Here is a 25,935-nt window from a genome sequence, read left to right on the forward strand (position 1 = left end):
AGTCTTCACACTCCCACCCCCATTCTAACCAGGTCAAATGATAGACTGTAGTCTTCACACTCCCACCCCCATTCTAACCAGGTCAAATGATAGACTGTAGTCTTCAGACTCCCACCCCCATTCTAACCAGGTCAAATGATAGACTGTAGGGTGTATACTACCAAATCAAATCCCATAGACGACAATAGTAACATATGTGGCTAAAACTCCTACCTGCAATGTACCAACCGACATAAACGTCACGGATATAAATACTACCACCCCTTACACTTAAAGTGAATCAGAAAAAAATGGGGGTCAAGCTGCTCGTTTCTGAGATAACGGGTAGCGTCTATGACTACCCTAGTTTCGCACAAAATTCGAGTACTTTTTTTTACAGGTACCCCATACATGTTTCAAGCACAAGGCTACTTGACACATTGGTACTAGATGAAATAAAATTGCACATTTTTTTTACCCAGATGAAACTATTATTTTTTACAACCAACACACTCACATTTATAACCAATCACAGGACTTGTGGTGTTCACTTCTCTATCAAAAGTTGGGTGCACCTCGAACTTTGACCCAGCCGGAAGTTATTTGGTTTAGTACTACCTGTAGTCTTCACACTCCCACCCCCATTCTAACCAGGGTTCCACACAACTGCAGCGGAAAATGTTTCAAAATTGAAAATTGATTTGCAATTAATTGTTTAATGCTTAAAAATTGTGTTGCGATCACTGAAAGTCATGTAGCGAATCGCGATGAGATACTGAACAACATGGCTATAGTATTGTTTCGGCTAAGACAAAGAAGATACCTTGTTGTTTTGTGGTAGCTGTGCTGGAAGTACAGGTTTCCACTCTTTCTGTTCAATATGAATCAAGTGTCAATTAAAAAAACCCTGTTTATGTTGTTTAATGACACAACTGATGCACAAGCACATTGATTTATTAATCATCGACTAATTAATGACAAAAATTTGGTATTATGATATATATAGTTTTAAAGAGGAAATCCAATAAATTTTACATTTTTAGGTATCTTTTATATGCACCATCGAGGCCTGAATAGCACATACACAGTTGTGGTGTGCAGTGGCTGGAACGAGAAATAACCCAATGGGTCCACCAACAGGGATCGATCCCAGCAAGTGTCAATCATAACCATGTTACACTGCTAGACACCAGATAGAAATAGAATTAAATGTGATTAGGTGGTCCTCACCCACATCCCTATTGTTAAATACACAATCCATATTTTTAATTTCAGAAACCATTTTCAAGTACCATTTACAATATACAACCTATTTGTTTTTGATTAGCTAGCCTGCTTCCAATGAGTGACTGCTACACGTTGGATGTGTTCCTGTTCACCATAAGGTCTTCGTTTCAACAGCTTCTGGAACATCATTACTTGGACATTAGGGACTCCAATTAGTGTAAACCAAGTATTCTTTATTGCCACATTTTACAACACGTGCCCTCCAGTGACTACTGAACAATGCCCTAAATAACCACGTTATTTTTAGATTTGATGACTTTTCTGTCTGATTGTCCAAGAGGATAAAAACTGACAGAAGAAATAAAATGAGAAGACCAATCAATGTAAATATCAATAAAATTGGCAAAGATCTGGATAAAAAAGACACACTTCAAATGTCAAGAGTTCAAACATTTGTTTAATTTACAACTGGTTATATTTTGGGCAGAAGTTGTGGTGGAGAAGAGATAGAGAAGAGCATAACAGAATAGAAAGAAAAAAGAAAGGAATGTTTGTCTAGAAGCCTCTCATTGCTCTGGAATCTATAGTTATAGGATTATTTCACGAGGGGGGGGGGGGGGGGGTTAGTAAATCATAGATGCAACCTTTAAGTGTCTGGTAAATGTCTCATGAAAAAGAAATGTTATACACAATAAATTACTCAAGACTTCCTGAATTTCTCAAGTGTTTAGTGTTGTCCTGGCTAGCTAGCCCAACAAACTGTTAACCCTGTCACAGATACTCGAGAAGATAACACTCTGGATATAAATATATGCCAAAGCTATCAAATATGAAACAAAAGAAGACTCTGGCAAAACTCTTGACCTAAAAGAATAGTTTTTAGAAGAACTGTCTTCCGTCTTGCAGCAGTAATTTGCACCATGCATGAGGTCTGACAAATAATTGTCAGGAAATGTGCAACTACAAACTAAGCCAAAGGGAAGTTATTTATCAATGTCCTGGGGAATGCGGTTCAGTCAGTTTGCTAAAATGAAAGTCCCAGAGTAAACAAAATGAGGGCAGAATTGAGCAAAGACAGATTCTGCTGACACCATGCAGTTGTCATGTTTAAACATACTGGCTATTATCAATGACTAAAAAAAACCTGTACACGGCTATTATCAACATCTATAAAAACCTGTATAATGCATTGCATGTCTTCAAGGGAAACGGGGAACAATATCGTGTCGTGATTCACTTCAGATTCTGTTGAGAACAAACTCAGGCTGTCACCATTTCAGTGTATAATGTTTTAAAATACAGGCTATTAGTATTACCACTGACTAAAAAAAAACCCTGTATAATCCATTGCATGTATGTCTTCAAGCGAAAACAGGGAACATTTTGCTCAGTATTGTGTCATGATTTCCTTCTATGTTTCAAAGATTTCTACACAATTTTAAAACAATAAATAGCAGTACTTAGCTAGCAAATTTCAATGGGTTAGAAATATCACTTATCAAAATTTTGACAGGTAGAATACTTGCCCAAGGTGCTTGGGGATAAAACCCTCAGTGGATCCATTCTCTGACTGGTCCCCCCACTCCCCCAAGTATCAACCAGTGCACTACGACTGATATACCAAGACTGGTATGTGCTGTCCTGATTGTAGGAAAGTGTATGTAAAAGATCCCTTGCTGCTAATGAAAAATTGCAGCAGGTTCTGAAGACTATGTGTAACAATTACCAAATATCTGACACCCAACAGCCGATGATTAATGAGGTAGCAATGAAAACAAATCTTGAACCCATGAGATATGCATGTAAGCACATTAAAATATGTTCCAAATAACTGGGGAAAAAAGGTATGTAATTTATTGAAAATTGCAGGCAAAAAGCACAAAAACTCAAATCCTTAAACCGTCTCTTTCAACCAGCCATTCTAAGCATACAAGGTTTTATTGGAACACTTGTATACGTGTACATGAATAGACCCAAATTATATGTTTATCATCTTTTAAAAGTACATATTGGAGGCCGTTTAAAAACCTAGGCTGGTTACAGGTACACCAACTGAGCACATGTGCAGTGGGGTGTATAATTGTACTAATCATGAGAAGTACATGTATGCTGCGGTAGAGGCTGCAGTATGAATGTAGCTGCCATAAATCACTGCCTGCTTCCTACTAGCGAACACTCTGATAACCTTCCCTATAAACATGTATCTGGAACTGTATTATAATTAAATATAAAAATAAATTCTTAGGGCTATTCCAGTATTTATCACATCAGACATCAAAATAAGTTGAGAACAGTCTTTCAGGTCACTAGGTTACCACATGTAAAAAAAATCCCCAGAACAGTTGAGAACCGTATTTCATTCTCCACAAAGTGTTTGATCAAAAACATCAGCACCTAAATTTTGATCAATTGTAAGCTGTCCATAAATTAAACACAGAAGTCAGTAGAATGAGAACCATGATAAGAATGAATAACACAGTATATAATAATTAATGTATTTATGAAGGAATGATAATTGGAACTGTAAACATTATAAATGTGTTATAATTTATGGTAACCTGAAAATAGGTTACCAGGGACTACATGAATGCTTTTTTCAATGTTAGTCACATGGTGATGAAAGTCGTGGAAGGGCTATAGCTCTGAGTAGGAGGGCTATAACTCTGGGTGGGAGCACAGTAACTCTGGATGGGAGGGCTATAGGTCTGGGCGGGAGGGCTATAACACTGGGTGGAAGGGCTAGCTCTGGGTGGGAGCACTATAACCCTGGGTGGGAGCACAGTAACTCTGGGTGGGAGGGCTATAACGCTGGGTGGAAGGGCTAGCTCTGGGTGGGAGCACTATAACTCTGGGTGGGAGCACAGTAACTCTGGGTGGGAGGGCTATAGCTCTGGGTGGGAGGGCTATAACGCTGGGTGGGAGGGCTATAACTCGGTAGGAAGGCTATAACTCTGAGTGGGACCATTATAACTCTGGGTGGGAGGGCTAGCTCTGGGTGGGAAGGCTATAACTCTGGGTGGGAGGGCTATAACTTGAGTGGGAACACTATAACTCTGGGTGGGAGGGCTATAACTTGAGTGGGAGCACTATAACTCTGGGTGGAAGGGCTATAACTCTGGGTGGGAGGGCTATCTCTGGGTGGAATGGCTATAGCTCTGGGTGGGAGGGCTATAGCTCTGGGTGGAAGGGCTATAGCTCTGGGTGGGAGTGCTATAACTCTGAGTGGGAACACTATAACTCTGGGTGGGAGGGCTATAACTTGAGTGGGAGCGCTGTAACTCTGGGTGGGAGAGCTATAACTCTGGGTGGGAGCGCTATAACTTGAGTGGGAGCGCTATAACTCTGGGTGGGAGAGCTATCTCTGGGTGGAAGGGCTATAACTCTGGGTGGGAGTGCTATAACTCTGGGTGAGAGAGCTATAACTCTGGGTGGGAGCGCTATAACTTGAGTGGGAGTGCTATCTCTGGGTGGAAGGGATATAACTCTGGGTGGGAGTGCTATAACTCTGGGTGGGAGTGCTATACCACTGGGTGGGAGTGCTATACCACTGGGTGGGAGTGCTATACCACTGGGTGGGAGTGCTAGCTCTGGGTGGGAGTGCTATACCACTGGGTGGGAGGGCTATACCACTGGGTGGGAGGGCTATACCACTGGGTGGGAGGGCTATACCACTGGGTGGGAGGGCTATACCACTGGGTGGGAGGGCTATACCTGGGTGGGAGGGCTATACCACTGGGTGGGAGGGCTATACCACTGGGTGGGAGGGCTATACCACTGGGTGGGAGGGCTATACCACTGGGTGGGAGGGCTAGCTCTGGGTGGGAAGGCTAGCTCTGGGTGGGAGGGCTATACCACTGGGTGGGAGGGCTATACCACTGGGTGGGAGGGCTATACCACTGGGTGGGAGGGCTATACCACTGGGTGGGAGGGCTAGCACTGGGTGGGAGGGCTATACCACTGGGTGGGAGGGCTATACCACTGGGTGGGAGGGCTATACCACTGGGTGGGAGGGCTATACCACTGGGTGGGAGGGCTAGCTCTGGGTGGGAGGGCTAGCTCTGGGTGGGAGGGCTATACCACTGGGTGGGAGGGCTAGCTCTGGGTGGGAGGGCTAGCTCTGGGAGGGCTAGCTCTGGATGGGAAGGCTAGCTAGGAGTGGAAGGGCTAGTTCTTGGTGGGATCAAGGAACTGTCATTTAATTGTTTTTCGCCTGGTGGATCTGACACATCTTTTCCCTCAGTATAGCCATGGTTTAAATAGATTTTATTTCCTATGTGGTAAGTATACAAAGCACTGCTTCACCCCAGTATCATTTTTGGAACAGCCCTTGTTTACAAACAGTCTGTCTGTCTTACACATGCCAAGGTAAGTGCACAAAGCCATCTGTTAATTTACCTCTGAATTTCTTTGGTGGATTGTTGAGATCACCCGCTTCAGGCTGTACCACTGTTCTGTCATCAACCAACCTATTAAAAACAATAAAAATTCATTTCATTCATAAGTAGATTTAGCTTACATGTAGCTTCTAGCTTACCTATGTACTTTTAGAAAATTGTGTACACTTCAAATTAAGTGATTAGGCTCTTTGCCCGTAAAAGGAAGGTGATTCCCGCCCCCCCCCCACCCCCCACCCCCAAGAAAACTGATGATAGTATGCATAATCTACTCACTAGTAATGCATTAAAACAATACAAAAAATTTAAGGAGTGCAACAAATGTCTACATGACAGTTATGAATCTGCCATTAGCATATGATATACATATATGTATTAACGGATGGCAATGATTCATCACTGACTAGGAGCTACAAATGGTGTAGTGTGCTACATATAGATTCTACATACAAAGCAATACTTTAATTGTCCCCTACTGGGTCAATACACTTTTGTATCTCCTAAGTTCAAGAGCCTAAGTCTGTCAAAAGATGGACCAATCCCCATGAAAGTCAAACTTGATCTGTATCTATCTATGATAAAACTATACATAAGATTTTAGCTCAGTATCTTAAGGCACTTGTGGAATGTTATTTATTTATATATATATATATGGTTCAGTGGAATAACCAGTGATGTCACATTTTTAGTAAGGTAATATTTTTTAATTTTAATGTTTACAACTCTGCAATTGTGGATTATATACATGTATGCCTAAGAAAGTATAATTTACAAACTACTTTTAATGGCCTACCATAATTAGAGGGTTTAATTTAATATGTCACTGTGACCTTGACATAGATGACAGTTATAATACTGTCTGTTTGGATATCATACATGTAGGTTATTCCCGTGGACTCTTCATATATAGATATCGGTTTTATTCTGTTAGAATGGCGAATCCAGAGAGGCTCTGCCGAGCTGCGTTCGACCTGAGCAGGATAAAACCGATATCTAAAGACAGTAACCAGTTATTTCTTTTATCCTGCAATCCTACAGAAATAGTTGGAAAATCATTATTTATTCAATTTTTTGTGTACACAAATCAAGTATTGTCAAAGCATTTCTGAACTCTAATTCATAAATAAATATACATGTACAGTGTTTCTACCAGAAAGAAATTTTTGGGTATGGCACTATGAAATTGAATGCAACCAGTCAACAGGTGGTATGTGGGGCCTCCCCAAGAAGAAAATGGGTTAAGTTTAGGGTTAGGGTTAAGAAAATCATACAGTAATGATAAGAGTAATTATTTTGTCAAAAAGTTAACTTAAACAAATACAATTTTGGGTATTGTTATTGCAAAACTAAAAGATATTTGTGTTTACAGTACTTCAACAAATGATTTAAAGAGCATTTTTATTAAAAATCTTGTCTGAAATACTCGAGTTGAGTTGAGCGTATGTCACATTACCTATATTTTTGGTCACTGACCGAAAATATAGAGCTTTATCCGGTCATCATATCTTGTCAATGAATACAGTGATTGCAGGATAAATATATATGTGTGTGTGGCACAGACAAATGGATGAATAGGAACAAAACATAAAGAGTCCTCTCCGGTTTGGCTCAATTGACAGAGGATTAAAAAAATTAATCAACCAACAACAATGGATCCCATGATCCACCATGCATCCAGCAAATGATTTATCACTAAGCTAATTACACATCACTCCCTAAAACTGGATGAGTCACTGCAGAACATTTTCTTTTTTTATATATATACTACTCAAAAGAATTTAAGGGTCAAAAATTTATAACCAAATAAGTTTCAGAGTGTATTAGATTGATGATGTAAACTACACCAATTTTTTATTTATTGTTCCATATTTACAAAAAACCCACAAATAAACGTCACTGTATACAAGAAAGTCACATGACATGCTGTCAAAGTTGAAGGTTGTCAAACATGGATTTTACACATTAGAACATTCGTTTAATAGTGTGTGAATCCACCCCTGGCGCGAATACACTCGACACATCGCTGCCTCATGCTGTTGATCAGACGTCTGAAGAACTCTTGGGGAATGGCCTGCCACTCTGCCATAAGAAGTTGACCCAGATCATGAAGGTTGGCCGGAGGGGCATGGTTATCCCGAACTCTCCTGCCTAATTCGTCCCAGGCGTGCTCTATTGGGGCCAAGTCAGGCGAATATGCTGGCCAATCCATCCTGGCGATACCTTGTTGTCTGAGAAAGTCCGTTACCACCCTGGCGCGGTGGGGTCTGGCATTGTCATCCTGCAGAACTGCCCCGCCGCCAATCTGCTGAAGGCCTGGGAGAACCAACGGCCGGATAATCTCATTCAGATAGCGGATTCCATTCAGATTGCCATCCACCACATAGAGGGGGGGTCCTGTGGTGGATAGAGATGCCGCCCCACACCATGACGCTGCCACCACCGAAACGGTGATGTTGTCTAACGTTAACATCAGCGAAGCGTTCCCCAGGACGTCTGTAGACACGAACCCGACCGTCGTTGAACTGGAGACTAAACCTGGACTCATCAGTGAACATCACTCGACCCCACTGAACACGTTGCCACCGCAGATGAAGCATGCACCAGTGACATCTGGCCGTTCTGTGACGTGGTAGGAGTGGTGGTCGAACAGCCTGGCGACGGCAACGTAGATTATTGGCTCTTAGCAGACCTTTCGCTTTCGCCCTAATTTACGTGCAAATATAAGCATGTTTTCGCCATTAGAACTAGTCGACAGTGTCAATGACAGTGGATTTTAATTCATTTATGGGTTGCTTAGACCCACTTTCGTCAAAAGGGAACAATACCATGCATGACATTATGGTCTAGCTAATATAATTGACATTCAGAAAATAATGTCGAAAATATCGTCTGACCCTTAAATTCTTTTGAGTAGTATATATTTATTTATTCAGACATGCTTTATAATAACAAACAGAAGATCACACTTCACCTACGTTCATACTATTTTTATGATACTCATGCCAAATCTGAACACTCCATTTGCTCTCATGCAGAGAATAAAAGAATGTTTGGCACTGATGTTGTAAACATGCATTATATATCTATTTTTTCCATTACTTTCGCGAAATATAAACTGAATCACCTGTTCTGTCACTCCATCTCTGAAGCACAGTAATTAATTTTCAAGTTACAAGTTGGAATGGGTTTTTTTAGATCTAAAATATACATTTGGACAATGATAATTGCTACTTCTAAATGTATTTGGTTTTGAGATAATTACAGGAAAGAAGACATCACTAGTTGTTTCAATCAATTAAGATCATTAAGTCTGCCAGAAATAAAATTAATTGAGACAAGACTAGTAGTTTTTTCATCAATTGATTATCTCTGGTTTTGAAATAATTACAAGGTAGGAATGAAATTTAATCATGGCTCCTGTCTACTAAGACAATGGAAGGAATAACAGACCTCATCATATTTTAAACTAAAGCTACTAAAGCTGCAATGTATAATATAGTTTTAATAGTTTTAACTATTCAAAACAGACTACCCACTTTAAATGTCCTACATTCTTAGGCAGGGCTAGGACTGGCAGCCACCAAATTTGCCAATTACATTGTTTAAAAACAATTGGTAAATTATATTTTAATTTGGTAAATACATTTCATGTAATTATTGATATTTTGTTAAAAAATAACTGGATTTTTGCAATTTTTTATGCTTTGACTAGATTTGGTGAAATTGTCTGCTCATCCAGATCTAGCCCTGTTAGGCTTTAGATTTCATCAAAGTAGAAGTGGTGAACATGCCTAAAATACATATTCCCAAAATAAACACGCCCAAATTAAGTACAAATACATGTATTCTAAACTCAAAACATGTCACCTCAAAACCACTGAAATACTGAGCTTTACGCAGATCAAAATCACTTAAAATTTATTTCTGAACATCCACCAACCTTCAGCAGTTATTAACATTACTACACAGAAATTACCTTGGTGTTTTGAGAACAGATAAAAAACCAGTTGTGCCCAAATTATTGAAAGCCCTGACCATCATATGTCGTAAATCTTTGATATCCTTTGGTTACACCTTCTAATCTAGGTAATGAATATAAAAATGTCCTGCTACTGTAGGCCATAATACAAATATGTATTAATTACATGTTTTAACACTAAAGTGACATGCTGTAGTTCACTGTACACAAAGTAATATTAATATGGCAATGGACTTGCATGTTGTTTGAAGGCAGCTGATGATCATCAATAACCAATGATAGTGATAACAAACCAGCTTATTAAAGGGACACACCCTAGTTATGGCTAGTTGTTAACCATTACGGTGTTGTTTTTCGCTATTAAACCCATTTTTTCACAAATAAAATTGCACTTTACTTACCGTTTATTATTTAGAATATACATTTCCATTTACCTGAAGTGTTTTTTTGGTAATCCTGGTAATCCTGGTTTTTGTAATACCACAAAATGCATTTTTCTTATTTCTTAAAAACGCACGCACGTTTGAGAAAAAAACGTTGAGCAGACAAGGTCTAATCTATTTTTAGACGGGATATTTCCATTTCAATGTCACAGACGTTGGTATACCACATGACCGTTATCATTTTGGTTCGGTTTGTTTTCTCGTGCACGGTTCGCGCAATCCACATCCGATTTGTTATTGTTCATTTGTGAGATTTTTCTTCACAGTTTGTGAACATTTTCAGTAACAATACAGTTCAGACAAGTAAGTGTCTCAATACAAAACGTTACAAACCCTTAAAACCAATAATTTTGCTAAGTCTTACGATATCTGGAGAGGGATACAACCAGGACAGAACAGTTGGAACATGTCCAGGAGAGGTGAAAAGAACGCACCCCAAGTCTGTGTGCACTCTGTGAAATTTGTCGTGACGCAGGCATTGTTGTGCTTCGAGCGACATCTACCGGTGACATCAGAATACTAACTTTCAAATTATTTCAAACAATTGGGACATGGGGATTCCCATGGTATTTATCGATATAAAACCTGCTTTTTCACTCCATTTGATAAAAACGTGATCTAAGTGTGTTACAGGTTTGTAGATTAACCAAATTATAATTTATTTTCACTGGATGGAACTAGGGTGTGCGGCTTTAAACCTGAAGGTGTGTTTTTATTTTGTAACAACAAATGATGGTATAAAATGGTGTATAGTAAGGGGAGATTGCAGCTTTAAATAATTGCTTGAAATATGGTTATTTTGATAGGATCTAGATTCAGAGATAAAAACCTTCTACAGCCTATACAAATACAGGCTACTCCTACCTACATGGTCTGAAATTCATTTTATAAGAAGTAGATGTGAGTGTAAAAAGTGGGTCAAGAGGCCCTGCATTTGATGAACCATAATTTCAAAACTAATTAGAACTTGGCCCTAACATGTTGCATGCATCATTTATTTATATGGATGCATGTACAAATGGGTGAAATTTTATAAAAATGGAGGTGACCCGGGGATCTCTAGTTGAGTTGGCATGGAATGACCTATCTAAGGTTTTTTTAAATTTTAATTTGCAAGCCTCATCGAACTTTGGGCAACTAAGCACAAGATTAGGAGATGAAATCCAAATATATATGTTTTTTAAATCATTACATGACAGAATCCTAAACCAAAAATACAAAAGATACAAAGATACATTGTTTGCATATCCAACATATGGTAGCACTGTGATAAGTGTGAAATACAAACTACACTGTATGTGTATTCAACAAATGGTAGCACCATGATAAGCGTGCAATACAAACTACACTGTAGGTGTCCAACAAATGGTAGCACCATTGTAAGTGTGAAATGCAAAGATACACTGTATGTGTATGCAGATCTAACAAATGGTATTGCCATTTTAAGTGTGAAATACAAAGATATGTACACTGTACATGTATCTAACAAATGGTAGCACCATGATAAATGTGTAATACAAACTACACTGTATGTGTATTTAACAAATGGTAGCACCATGATAAATGTGTAATACAAACTACACTGTATGTGTATTCAACAAATGGTAGCACCGTGATAAATGTGTAATACAAACTACACTGTATGTGTATTCAACAAATGGTAGCACCGTGATAAATGTGTAATACAAACTACACTGTATGTGTATTCAACAAATGGTAGCACCGTGATAAATGTGTAATACAAACTACACTGTATGTGTATTTAACAAATGGTAGCACCGTGATAAATGTGTAATACAAAATACACTGTATGTGTATTTAACAAATGGTAGCACTGTGATAAGTGTGAAATACAAACTACACTGTATGTGTATTCAACAAATGGTAGCACGATGATAAGTGTGTAATACAAAGATATACTACATGTGTATTCAACAAATGGTAGCAACATAAGTGTGAAATACAAAGGTAGATTGTATACATGTGTATTCAACAAAAAAATGCAACATAAGTGTGAAATACAAACTGCACTGTATGTGTATTCAGCAAATGGTGGGAGCATCTACACGAAGCAGCAGGTGTTTTAGCTTATACAGACTACATTTGATGTTTGTCTTTCCTGTTCAATTCACACTTCATGTGACAAGATGAAGAGCAAGATTCGGCTTTCATTATTCTGCCTCAAGGTTTCACGGAAAGGCAGCCAGATAACCATGGTGTTTATGGTGTGTGAATAGTGAACCAATGTCCGTTAAGTTGTTACAAATTACAGACATGCAGTGGGATGTCCATGCTGGAATTCACCTGGGACCAACACAAAGTGATGAGCAATAAACAAGTGAAGAGGGTTTTTTTTTTTTTACACAACTCATCAAGTCTAAAATTGGTAAAAATGGGGATATAACCACATTAATTGCTTGTTTGATAAATACATGTATTTGTACTGTGCAGGGTCAGGTGCATAAAGGATAGGTCCCAAAATGGATTAAATCCCTTGACAGGGTTAATATAAAATATATGATGTTATAAAGTTCTGCTTGAAAGATAAAACTTTTTTCTTCTTCTGAAATTGATCTCTCATGGACGTAATTAGTTTTTTCGTGCTGGATTATTGTCAAACATTTATTAAATGTTTGATGATGTTTTATGTTCATAGATCCTTTTAGGGGGGTTACACAATTCAGTTTTAATATAGGTTTTTCTTGTTCCAACCAGAAAACCACAGCTGGTCAAAGGCTGTAGTATATGCTTTCCTGTCTGTGGGAAAGTGCATATATAAAAGATCTCTTGCTACCGGGGCTAGCTCTGGGTAAGAAAAACATTTCGCCAAATTGTCTATTAAACTTAAAAAATTGCAGAAATCAACAGTTATTTTTTGGAAATGTCAATTATTACATGAAATTATTTCGCCAAATTAAAATAAAATTTGCCAACTACTTTCAAAATTCACAATTGGCGAATGCCAGAGCTAGCCCTGCTTGCTACTAATGGAAAAACGTAGCAGGTTTCCTCTCCAAGACTATATACCGGCCTCGGTGGCATCATGGTAGGCCATCGGTCTACAGGCTGGTAGGTACTGGGTTCGGATCCCAGTCGAGGCATGGGATTTTTAATCCAGATACCGACTCCAAACCCTGAGTGAGTGCTCCGCAAGGCTCAATGGGTAGGTGTAAACCACTTGCACCGACCAGTGATCCATAACTGGTTCAACAAAGGCCATGGTTTGTGCTATCCTGCCTGTGGGAAGCGCAAATAAAAGATCCCTTGCTGCCTGTCATAAAAGAGTAGCCTATGTGGCAACAGCGGGGTTCCTCTCAAAATCTGTGTCATTAAACAAACCAAATTGTTTTGTTTGCCAATGGGACAGAACACAAAATAGATATCTTGCTCGTTTTCAATAAATAAAAAAACAAAAAAACAAACAAAGGTCTTATTTAACAATGTATTCCACATATTAATATTAATGGCCATCTGATGTTGAACATATGGTTAACGTAACTCAAGGACCACACAAATAATGGACTATACTCTTTTCAATTAGCAGTAGGGTATCTTTTATATGCACCATCTCAGACAGGATCTAGTACATACCATGGCCTTTGTTACACCAGTTCTAGAGCACTGGCTGGAATGATATTAATTAAATAGCCCCAAAAGATCATACATCACAGGTAAGTACTTTACCACAGTCCTATATGTCCCGCCCCTTTTCATTAAGTACCAGAGATTTTCCATCTTTGTACACCATGTATCGAAATAACCATTTGTTGGATGTACTAAATAGCAGTAGATTGAAATGTGCTGGAGCTTCATTTAAAATAAAAATCTTTTCTTTCATATTTAACACCATAGCTAGGTCTAATGCTCTAGTTACCACCATATTAAATGTCACTAGTTGTCCCATAAACTACTACACGCTTTATCAGTAGCCTTGGGCAAACTTGTGTCAATCTGGCAGGCCTAGCTCTGCCACTCGCCAATTGCGAATTTTAAACATAACTGGTGAATTTTATTTTAATTTGGTGAAAGAATTTCATGTTATTATTGTTATTTTGTTGAAAATAATGGTAGGTTTCTGCAATATTTGGAGTTCATTAAATAATTTGGTGAAAAATGTTCTATATACCCAGAGGTAGCCCTGATCATGTATTTTGATCGTGGGTGGAATAATGAAATGGCTATGGTGGGTGGCCACCTCATTTTATAATATAATAAAGAACAAAATGTAAACATGTTGTTAATTCAATTTTGCCATGCCTTTATTGCATGCAGAGACTGCATCATGAAACACATTGAGGAGAGTGATTCATTGCTATCGTAACTTAGATTGTCTGAAGCCTTTTAAAAAAATAATGAGCATTGATTTTAATCTGTTTTGTGGGGTTTTTTTAACTTCACATGCCAAAGAGAATTAAATTAGTCTTAGGATAGTGATGGGGAAGCAGAGTGATAGTTCGCATAAACTGCAAGGTCTGCATGCAAGATTAGTTGATCATAACAGGTGTTGTTCTCCCCTTGCTGACCTCCCACCTCCACCTAGTTTAAGGTGTAAGACTGTAGACTACAATAACATGACATTATTTTGTGACAGGCAAGTATCTGTAGTTTCCTTGCTCTTGTTATGACATGACCACATGTAGTGCAACTTATATATAAACCTGCCAGACCAGAAAACTGGGAGTAGTCGACTGTGCAATGATAGAAAACCTAGGAGTGAAACTGAAGCACACACATGTGCATGTACCTTATATGTTGAGTTATGCTGTAAATGTTAAACTAGACCAAATAACTGTTATTGTTAATAATCTGTTACAGGACATAATATTTGACATATGAACCATTGTTCTATTCAGGTGTCAGTTATTCAAGTCAAATTTTTGTAAATCACCAATCTTAAATTAGGTTTCTGGTGCACTGTTTGGAATGAGAAAAAACCAATCAATTGAATGGATCCACTGAGGTGGTTTGATCCTGTGCCACATGTAACTCAACTGAGCTAAATGCCGCCTCTCTATACCGTTGAAGACTGATTTTTGGACACTTGATGTGAAGCAGCATCAGTTGTCAGTTAAACTGAAATTCACTGGTTACATAAATATACATGTAATTTGCAAAACTGAATAAACATTTACATGGATCTAAGTAAAAATAACATGGACCAACTTTTGGTTGTACCTATGGTCTTGAAATTTATTGTCCTCTGTGGTGGACTTTGTTTAATAATGGTTAGCCAATTTAAGATATTCTTGGTCGAAATAAAATAATAATTAAGAGCTACACTCTAATTAATGCTCTTTGGTATTGTACATGTATTACTATTATGCAACATAAATGTTTGATTCAACTCGAGGGATCAAACTTAATGACAGCAATAACCATAAATGTTGTAGCTGCTCTCATCTAAATTGCTGTCAATATCAGAGCTTTTACTGAAGTGATGATATTTTTTTAATACTCTAAAATAATTGCTGCCATTAAAGGCACAGTTCTGAGTCAGCTGTCATTATATCATTTGCCCAACTACACATGTACACGATATGTAATATGGCCTTTTTAGCAACCAAAATTACATCATAAATTCATTATCTTGTTTTGGAATACCAGTATTTGGGTTTCTAGTCGCACTATTATTTGTTCATGTATATAATAGTTTAAGCTTCATTTTGTTATGTAACACTGACCTTGGTGGTTTGTGGTTATAAACCATCAGACATAACACTGGTAAGTACTGGGTTCGCAGTCCAGTATCAGCTCCCACCCAGCAATTAAAAACTAGAGCCAGTTTTAACAACTCACTGGGTAGGTGTAAGACCACTACATACACCCTCTTCTTTCTCACGGATCACTAACAACTGTCCCAGACAGACAGCCTAGATAGCTGAGGTGTGTGCCCAGGACAGTGTGCTTGAGCCGTATTGGATATAAGCACGAAAGTAAGTTCAAATGAAATGAAAAATTGTGTAACATATATTTTTTCGTACTTGTATGTACGAAATTATTGGGAAGTATAATTCAATTTGGTTTATTATAAAACATTAGGCTGCAATAGAAATAAGCAGAAATTTTCACTAGTTCGTCGGGCAGTTACATATAAAAACAAGGCTCATCCTGTCCACTGCCATATTAGCCAGTTTTATACAAAATGGCTACAAAATGTAATCTTTGACTAATACAGTGAAACACCTCTAAACTGAACACCCTCGGTACCACGTAAAATGTCCGGTTTTAAGAGGTATCCAGTTTTAAGAGGTATCCGTTTTACAGTGGTTAAGTTATTTACTGATTTTTTTAAAAAGGACCGTGAAAAATGTCCACTTTTGAGAGAATTCTGGTTTTGAGAGGTTTCACTGTATAATAGGCCTCAAATTAACCACATTTTAATAAATTTCAAGGAAATACTATTTCTGAAAATTAGAAAAACCTAAATTTGTTCCAGTATGCATGAGCACTGTAGAAGTCTACCAATATCTGTACTAGTTCAAGTACATACACATACAATGTATACATGTGGTTTGTTTTATTCAAGTTTAGTACAACAATGAGAAACTCAAGACATTTTCTTTAAAACCATTAAATGCATTTTAGTGTGAGAACGTATTTTACTTTCAGTTTTCAAACTTCTATGTATACATGTAGCCAAGCTCAAACATGCCACAGGCAAGCATTTAAATATGAGGAATAATTAAAAACCGTCACTTGAACAATTTCCTAAGTTTGCATTATGAGCCTTGCAACTCCAAACATAAACATAAAACAAATAAATGCTTAGTCATTCTGCAATCTATTTACTTTTCAGCATTTATGTGAACATATATGTATGTATATACAACATCAAACTATGTGTTAAAATGAAAGCAAAGTACAACCTTTGCTGACATATAAGAGGTACAGACCGGTAAATAACTGTTCATCATAAATACAGGTAAAGATATGTGTAGTTTATTTATGAAAACTGCTATGTACATGTACATCATGCAGTACTTAAACAAAATTATAATAATTTCTAAACATCACAGATTTATGTAGTCCAAATATAGATATTTAATAAATAGAATCTGTGATGGTTAAAAATTACCATTTGTCTGGATAAGTGTCTCATTTAGTTGGACACAACAGGGTTTTTTTTTTATCTGTTCTGTGAACATCAAGATCTTTTAAATGCACAAATGTTGTTAATAGCTGCAGAAGAGTTGTACATGTACTTATAGATGTTCAGAAATGCACTTCAAGTTATTTTAATCTAATAAAGCTTTTAAAATGAATAGTTCAATGCTTTTGAGATGAAATAGTCTGAAGTCAGCATATGTATTCTTAATTTGAGCATATATATATATATATATATTTTGGGCATACATTTTCGGCACATGTTTTTATTTCCTTGAGATTCGTGTAATCTGTAGCCTTGCTGTAGCACTTCTGTTGTATTTTCAAAATTGCACATTTTTAAAAGCGTACACCCCCAGCCCATGTCTGCTATATGTTAAATAGGTCCACCAATGCTACAGGTAAATGAGTAATACATGTAGAAGCCTGTTTAAAACATGTGGCCAGGTGTAAACAAACAGTATTGTACCACACCCTGACCTGGCTTGAGTCAACACTTCAACACTCTCTCCAGCAGGCTTGTCACACACATGGACTTCAAATTAAATGATTTCTCATGGTTAACATATACATGTCAAGTCTTTCATTATATGAGCATAGCTGCAAGTTCAAATAATGTTTGTTGTAATGGGATGTACTAAAACTGACCAAATCAGCATTTTGTGGTACATACTACTACACACAGTGTGCGAAATAGGCACTTATCCATTTGTCCCGACAAGTGAAAATATATTCAGACAAGCAAAATGTGCCTCTGTAGTTGTTCAGAGAACAAGTAAACATTTTCAGTGCTGTTTCATTTTTAGCAATCACATATTAAACATCATCCTGATACTTGAATAAAATAAACCATTTATTGGGACAAGTGGAAAATATTGGCGGACATGTAGATTTCTAGACCTATTTGTCCGGTGGACTATTAAAACATTCAGCTTATTTTTATCACCATCCATCAAATAAATAGCTACATGTACATGTACATGGTATATTCCCTTACTCATAAAAACTTTCTTTTAACTGCTGTTGCTTAGGATGGAGCCATTTGTAAAACACAAAACAACATTTAATATCCATAATATGTATTCAAACTCATACTCATCAAATGAATATTTCTTGTTAACATACTCATAAACAAATACATGTATGTATGCTGTGAAGTGTATTGAGTGCGCCATTCCCATAAAAATATGGGGTTCTAATTGGTACTGCCATAAAACATTAGTAAAACGTAAAAGCACTCAGAGTCACATGCAATATGTGACATGAAATCACTATATCACAATTTCTTGGCAACAGATATTAAACATCACATAAAAATTGTGCAGTACCCTCCCTCTTCCCATAAAAATGTATTTTGGCCTATGATTAATGATGCTTGTGAGATGCTGTCTGGTGTAAATTAACACAAGATTTAATACATGTTTATCTTATACAATGTCATGTAGTTTGAGGTTTATTACAGATTTATATGCTAAAATATTAAATAATATTTATGTCATTAATAACTTGGATGGCAACTGAGTGCTAATTAATAAATATAATACAGGGTTTCTGCCAGAAAGAAATTTTTAGGTATGGTGCTATGGAATTTATATTTACAATGTGTGTGCTGAATGCAACCATAGTCAACAGGGGGTATGGGCATGGGGGCCTCCCCTGGAAAGAAAATGGGTTAGTTTTAGGGTTAGGGAAATCATATAGTAATGATAAGAGTCATTAATTTTGTCAAAAGGTCAACTTAAAAAAATAATAATCTGCAAACCAATTTGGGTGTAGCGCCATAACTGTTTTACTCTCTGGAAGAAACCCTGATATAATTATATACATGCATACACAGGGAATAATTTGTTGGGGTCCGCATCGCAGTTTGCTAGTCATTCTAGCTCACGTGCGAACCTATTTCGCACTATGGATCGCTGTTACTGAGAACCAAATAATCTAATTGTTTTCACGGTTGTAGCAAAATTACCATCGTGTTTTTTTCACTCTTTCAACTGCCAAAGTTCGGCTTGAATAATACAATGTTAAAATGTCACATTCAGTATTCAATCGAAATTTCAATGATGTCACATGTATTCGGTAAAACTCGGAATTAATACCGGTAGTTGACTTTCTGTTCTAAAAATAACTTTTGTGCTGACGTCACTTGTGCAAACCATGGATCAAAATGGTTGTTAATTTGTCAACAGTAAACGCGTGGATTCGCGAAATTGACCCAAGGGAGAAGTAGATATGTTATGAAAAGGAAAATGACAAGGTACACAAATCATTTTATTAAGGTACACATCAAATGATGTTTTATTCACACTCCGCAGTATACATGTATCTTATTGCTTAGAATACATCCTGAAGACATGTGGATCACAAAATCTCTTGGGCTCTGAAAGGATTCATTGTGCTGTCCATAACTTACATGGTTGAGCCTACGTGGAAACTGCTAATTAAATTTAAAAATGTGCTAATCAAATCACAAAATGATTAGCAGCAACTGCTAACCATTTTTTTCTGTACAAATTATTCCCTGATACATACATGTATGTAAGCTGAATAACACTAATATCACACCCATCACTATGTAATGGAACTTGTTATTTTAAATTAAATATTGGCAACATAATATTCATTTACATTATTTAATGAAAGTTGATTATTTTAAAGGATCATATATTTGCCGAAAATAACTTCTGAAGAAGATGACTCATTGATTTGTCGAGAAAGACGTCAAGGATCATTATCGTAGGATTACAAAAAATAATAATCAGGGCTTCTAGATGCTCCCATGGGTAGTGATATTCAATGTTGGGCTAGTAAATAACTACTATTCAGGCCAGTTTTTATTTTAAGACTTTAAATGTCTCAGGTAATAAGCCGAAAACACGCCAGAATTGTTATGAAGGGGGTTAATATTTTTAAATTTTCCTTATGAGGCTTTGGGGCTTCGTGCCTGCGGTGCTCACAGTTTTGCACAACACATTTTATACAACCATAAAAATTAGCCCCCTCCCCTTTGAAAATCCGATGGCTAGTGAAATTAGTTTTTGGGTCAAATGTTGCAGTTAAGTCTATTTTGTAAATATGAATATCCTGACCACACTTCAACCTCCAATGTTAGTGTTTTTAAGCTCTATATCCTTCTTTATGTGACATATCTGATTATTATTATTATTTAATAAAATTGTATTAAGTTAAAGTAAAGTAGGGCTAGTGAATTTTTAATTCTGGCTAGTAATTTTTTTTAATCACTGATCCCATGATCAGTGTATTTAAAAAAAATTCTGGAAGCCCTGATAATAATAAAGATAATTAAGTTCTACTATAAATTTTATTTGGGTAATTACACTCACAATGATTTCCCCAAAAATTTTAAACATAATTTTTCTTACAATTCAAGGTTGAAAAATTTAGGTTCAAATTAATCAAAATGGCATATATTTCATGTTGAAAACTTCGAAGCATCAGTGATGACCATTTCTGATTGTAAATTTGTTGGTTGCATAAGAGCTGAATATTCGTAATCAGAGAGATCACAAAAAACCCAATACATTATCACACCAGGTACAGATAATGATATCTAGTATATTACTATAATTACATGTTCAGGGTACAATATGTGTTTGACATTCAAGCATGTTATCTTAAACACACTTCAAGTTCAGCTGATCATCACTGAATCTGATCAAATTATGATCTGTATGGAAAGAAAGAAAGAAATGTTTTATTTAATGACGTACTCAACATATTTTATTTACGGTTATATGGCGTCAGACCACTGGGCTACATCCCGCCCGGGTCCGTATGGAGTCAGATGGTAGGCTACATCGGACATGCAAATATAACAGTGGCGTAGGAAGGTGCCAAAAAGTGTGGGGCACACTTTTATATTTATACATTTTTACACTATTATAAAGCAAATATAAAGCAAAATATCTGAAAAGCGGGGGTGGGTTGTCCCCCTTGCCCCCCCCCCCCCCGCTTCCTACGCCAGTGTATAATGTCATTATTTTAACACCCTGAACATTTGACATTTAAACAAATATTCTAGACTGTGTGTCATACATGATACAAAACATGTACACCATTCAGACTCCATGCAATATGTACACATGGACAAAAACAATGTGACAGAAAGAAACTCTTTTCCATCTTACTAGTCTTAGAACAAATGAAGAAACCTTTGGCACACATCTGTAATATTTGATCACTACATGCAAAATTTATCTGATCTTACCCCAAAGTGGATATAAATCCGTTGACGCTGCCCTCGGCATACAGAGACACGATGTCCCCGACGTGCAAGAAGCTGGCAGACATTGTGGAGGCATACGTCGTAGTTTTTCAGCCATCAGCATAAACACTGGCCTCACCAAAACCCATATTTCGTAAACCGGAAGAGAGGAAATGTTCTTTCGTCTGCCGAAAGTAAAAGCCTCGGCAGGTGTGGGTCTTGTTCAACAACTCTCACGTTCGACTAACTTTTTCTAGGTGATAACAGCCAGTGTCTTCACAGTATATGTCAACAACCTTGCACAAAATAAAATGGATTAAAATGTAATCCCAAATCACAACAAATCGCCGCAGTTCGGAAAAGCACCTGTCAAAATTACACTTGCACGACCATGTTCGGAAAACCTCGGACTTGGAAGCCAACCTACGATTAATTCCGAATGATACAAAAAGTTGTTTCGCCCGTTTCCGTTATGTTATGCAAAGGGTGTGGCCTGCACGACCAAGCGCGGATTCAGAGGTTTGTGAAAGGTGATGAGGAGAGGGAGGTTGGCCAACATGGTGTGTGGTATTTCAACAGGCTTTTGTTGTGTTTTTTGTTGGTTTTTGGGGGTTTGTTTTTTTACGTCGGCGAAAAAAATGTGGCGGGGTTGGAGGGGGGGGGGGGGGGGGGGGGGGGGGGCGGGGGGGGGGGGGGGGGGGGGGGGGGGGGGGGGGGGGGGTGTGTGTGTGTGTGTGTGTGTGTGTGTGTGTGTGTGTGTGTGTGTGTGTGTGTGCTCTCCACCAGAATCCGCGCAATAACAGAGTCGGGATGGGGATGTTTTTTTAAAAGAATAAACAATTTAAAAAAAAAAAAAAAAAATGTTTTCAATGAAATAAAAAACCAAAGCAAAATAAATAAATAATAAGAAGAAATTTAAAAATTTAAAAGCACAACATAAAAGCTTTATTTTATCTGGTGATATACAGGCCATATAGTGAGTTTGTTTTCTTTCTAATCCTTTAGTAAATCAATATCATTTTAAAATATATATTTTTATTAGTACAGACGTAGACCCTGAATGTGGATACTTGTAGCGCGCACTCCTTCGAAAGGTACTGGCCTCGGTGGCGTCGTGGTTAGGCCATCGGTCTAGAGGCTGGTAGGTACTGGGTTCGGATCCCAGTCGATGCATGGGATTTTTAATCCAGATACCGACTCCAAACCCTGAGTGAGTGCTCCGCAAGGCTCATTGGGTAGGTGTAAATCACTTGCACCGACCAGTGATCCATAACTGGTTCAACAAAGGCCATGGTTTGTGCTATCCTGCCTGTGGGAAGCGCAAATAAAAGATCCCTTGCTGCCTGTCGTAAAAGAGTAGCCTGTGTGGCGACAGCGGGTTTCCTCTAAAAAAACAGTGTCAGAATGACCATATGTTTGACGTCCAATAGCCGATGATAAGATAAAAAATCAATGTGCTCTAGTGGCGTCGTTAAATAAAACAATCTTCTTCTTCCTTCGAAAGGGGGGTGGCGGATTTAGCTCAGACGGTTGAGCGCTCGCCTGAGATGCTTGCGCCGCAGAATCGAACCACCTCGGTGGATCCATTCAATTGATTGGGGTTTTTTACTCGGCAAAAGGTCGTGGTATGTGCTTTCCTGTGGGAACGTGCGTATAAAAGATCTTTCGCTGCATAAGGAAAAATGTAGCAGGTTTCCTCTGATGACTACGAGTCAAAATTACCAAATGTCTGACATCAAATTGCCGGTGATTAATTAAACCTTTTTTCGTTCGAAGGGATGAGGACTAGCTCAGTCGGTGTAATCCTCGCTTGAGGTGCATGGTTCGTAGGATCGAACCACCTTCATGGACCCATTCTCTAATTGTTGGGTGGTTTTCCTCTAGTCTCAGCCAGTGCCCTACGACTGGTATTTTAAAGGTGGTGGTATGTGTTGTTCTGTTTGTGGGAAAGTGCATATTTAAGATCTCTTGCAACTAATGGGAAAATGTAATGGGTTTCCTCTGAAGGAAAGATATGTTTTACATCCAGCAGCCGACGATTAATTAAAAACTGTACTCTAGTGGTGTCGTTAAACAAAATAAATATATTATCATGGTCGGCTGTGTTTGTAGGGAATATTTTCTGTATATAACGGATGTCAGTGTACTATGAACTACTACAGGCATTAGGATAACAAGAAAAACATTGTATATACAGATATCGCCATTTTAAACAAGAAAATGTATTTAATAATCATGTTAGTCGGAAACATGTTACAGTGGCTGCAAACTCAGGACAGTGTATTTATTAGTATTAGCAGCACGGGCTAGCTGTGTGGTTAGAACGCTTATCTGGGGACCATACAGTTCTTAGTAGGCCTACTTATCTCCCTTGGTGTATACATTTGCTTATTTACCATTTAGCGGATGGTATATCAATCTATATCAGTCTATCATAGCATATGTGCCAAAATTAGGTTTGTTTCTCTGACAATCAAAGTAAAGTTACATATATTGGATTCAGTGACACTATATTTGTCAGATGCAATACTAGTTCCACGTAATGTGGGGATAGGTGAGTAGTTTATGTGTGTGAACACCAAGTACATACTGATACATGTTGGCAATTAAAGTCGCATTCTGTAGCAGAGCACCATTCACTTTTACGTGCATTTCAATATGTCTATGTCAGAATATAGTCTGTAAAAAATACACCAGTATCGAGAGAGCTTTCCTTCTTTTAACTTTATTAACTTATTAGCGTGCCTATATTAAAAAAAGGTCTGCTTGTTTGACTGCTTGTTTCAGACAGTACTCTCCCTTAATAACTACCTTGAAAAAATCAATATAGACTGACCACCCAAACATTTAGTTATCCACCCTAATGCCAGTGCAACGCCACATTTTGCTGTTATATATAAGTGACAGCATACTACTTGCACAGACCCCTCCGCCTGTTACCGATCACGGTCGGACTGCAGGTGCTCCCGGCTGAGGCTGATACTTGTGCACAGGACAGGCGCGCGCTACAACAGCTTGCTCTGAATGTGCACGTTAAACAATATTCCATTCCATTCCACTTGCACAGTTGTTAATGTTTAGTAGTAAACATAACAAGTTTCTTCAAACCAATGGGTTATTTAAATACTACTTGTAATAATTAAATAAATATTTGAAAATACATTTCAATATTTTATAACATTTTTACAATTGAAGAACTATTTCCTGAACCGGGACTATATATTATGCTACAAGTAAGAACAAAACAAATGGCGGTAGTAAGGAAGGAAGAAAATGTTTTATTTAACGACGCACTCAACACATTTTATTGACGGTTATTTGGCGTCAGACATATGGTTAAGGACCATACAGATACTGAGAAAGGAAACCCCCTGTAGCCACTTCATGGGCTACTCTTTTCGATTAGCAGCAAGGGATCTTTTATATGCACCATCCCACAGACAGGGTAGTACATACCACGGCCTTTGATATACCAGTTGTGGTGCACTGGCTGGAACGAGAAATAGCCCACTGACGGGGATCGATCCCAGACCGACCGCGCATCGAGCGAGCGCTTTACCACTGGGCTACGTCCCGCCCCATGGCGGTGGTGTGCCTCTAGATGCCTCTGAGAGTTACGGTAAAGTGGGAATTGGCGCATTGCCCATCAGTCACTTCGCTGGCTTTAATAATTAAAAAGAAAAACTTATCTCTTTTGTTATTTTTTCTTCTTTTTTTTCTTTTCTTTTTGTTTTTGTTTGTTTGTTTTGTAATGGCAGACGCGTCACCCCAGCAAAAAACCCCCACAAAAAACAAACCCCCCACAAAAAACACCCCCCCCCAAACCCCCCCCCAAAAAAAAAAAAAAAAAAATAATAATAATTTAAAAAAAAGAAAAAAAAAAGAAAAGAAAGAAAAACACAAGAAAGAAAATATTTAGCATGCATATATCTTTATTCCTTGCATTTTGTATCAGTACATAAACAGATATTTGCTTCACTTGCAACAATTCTTACAAATCATTAATAACGTTTTTTGTTTCTTCTTTTTTTTCTTTCTATTCCATCATGCACTTACTGTAAATAACACCAGAATTAATCTGTACAGATGTTGTCCCATTGTTAAGAATTTGTCAGGTTTGTTATTTCTCCAATATAATCAAAATATGTCTCAACAAATCTATACGCGACTACATATATGTTTGCCAACACTATCCGAGGTTTCCATGGTTACAGCGAGCGAACAAATTGAACTGGATAACATAAATCAAAGAAACTAGTTATTCCAGAAAAGAAAATGGGTAGACAACTCAATTATACTTTTATGCCTGGCAGGTATGGTATCTGTATTAAAACGTTTAGACATGTTCTAAATTTTGATGACAGTTTTTGTTACACTGTGGGAAGGGGTATTCGTCCATAAGCACGGGTTTTTCCCCCGTTTTTTATTCTTTTCTTTTTTTTTGGGTGGGGGAGGGGTATTTATCATAATCCGATTAGCTTACATCTTAATGGTAATGTGAGGAGAGTTCTGCAACGAGTACATGAGTAGGCGCCTCTGTGAATTTTTGAAAAAAATGTGAATAGGTCTATGGTGCATCATGTT

At 37.7% G+C, this 25,935-nt stretch overlaps 1 protein-coding gene across 10 annotated transcripts in view; it reads right to left on the bottom strand.

Annotated features, from left to right (window-relative positions):
• LOC121367544 (inositol 1,4,5-trisphosphate receptor type 1-like) overlaps positions 1-21,746 on the bottom strand; it is a 150,958-nt gene extending 129,212 nt beyond the window's left edge. For all 10 annotated transcript variants that reach the window (XM_041491792.1, XM_041491794.1, XM_041491793.1 and 7 more), the window contains exons 1-2: positions 21,355-21,746; positions 5,602-5,672 (exon numbers count right to left, since the gene is read on the bottom strand). In XM_041491792.1, the coding sequence (XP_041347726.1) occupies positions 5,602-5,672; positions 21,355-21,437 (154 nt within the window). In that variant the 5' untranslated portion in view covers positions 21,438-21,746. The remainder of the gene's footprint in view (positions 1-5,601; positions 5,673-21,354) is intronic.
• Between the last annotated feature and the right edge of the window lie 4,189 nt (positions 21,747-25,935).

Source organism: Gigantopelta aegis, chromosome 3, assembly GCF_016097555.1.
Source record: "Gigantopelta aegis isolate Gae_Host chromosome 3, Gae_host_genome, whole genome shotgun sequence".
Lineage (NCBI taxonomy): Eukaryota > Metazoa > Mollusca > Gastropoda > Neomphalida > Peltospiridae > Gigantopelta > Gigantopelta aegis.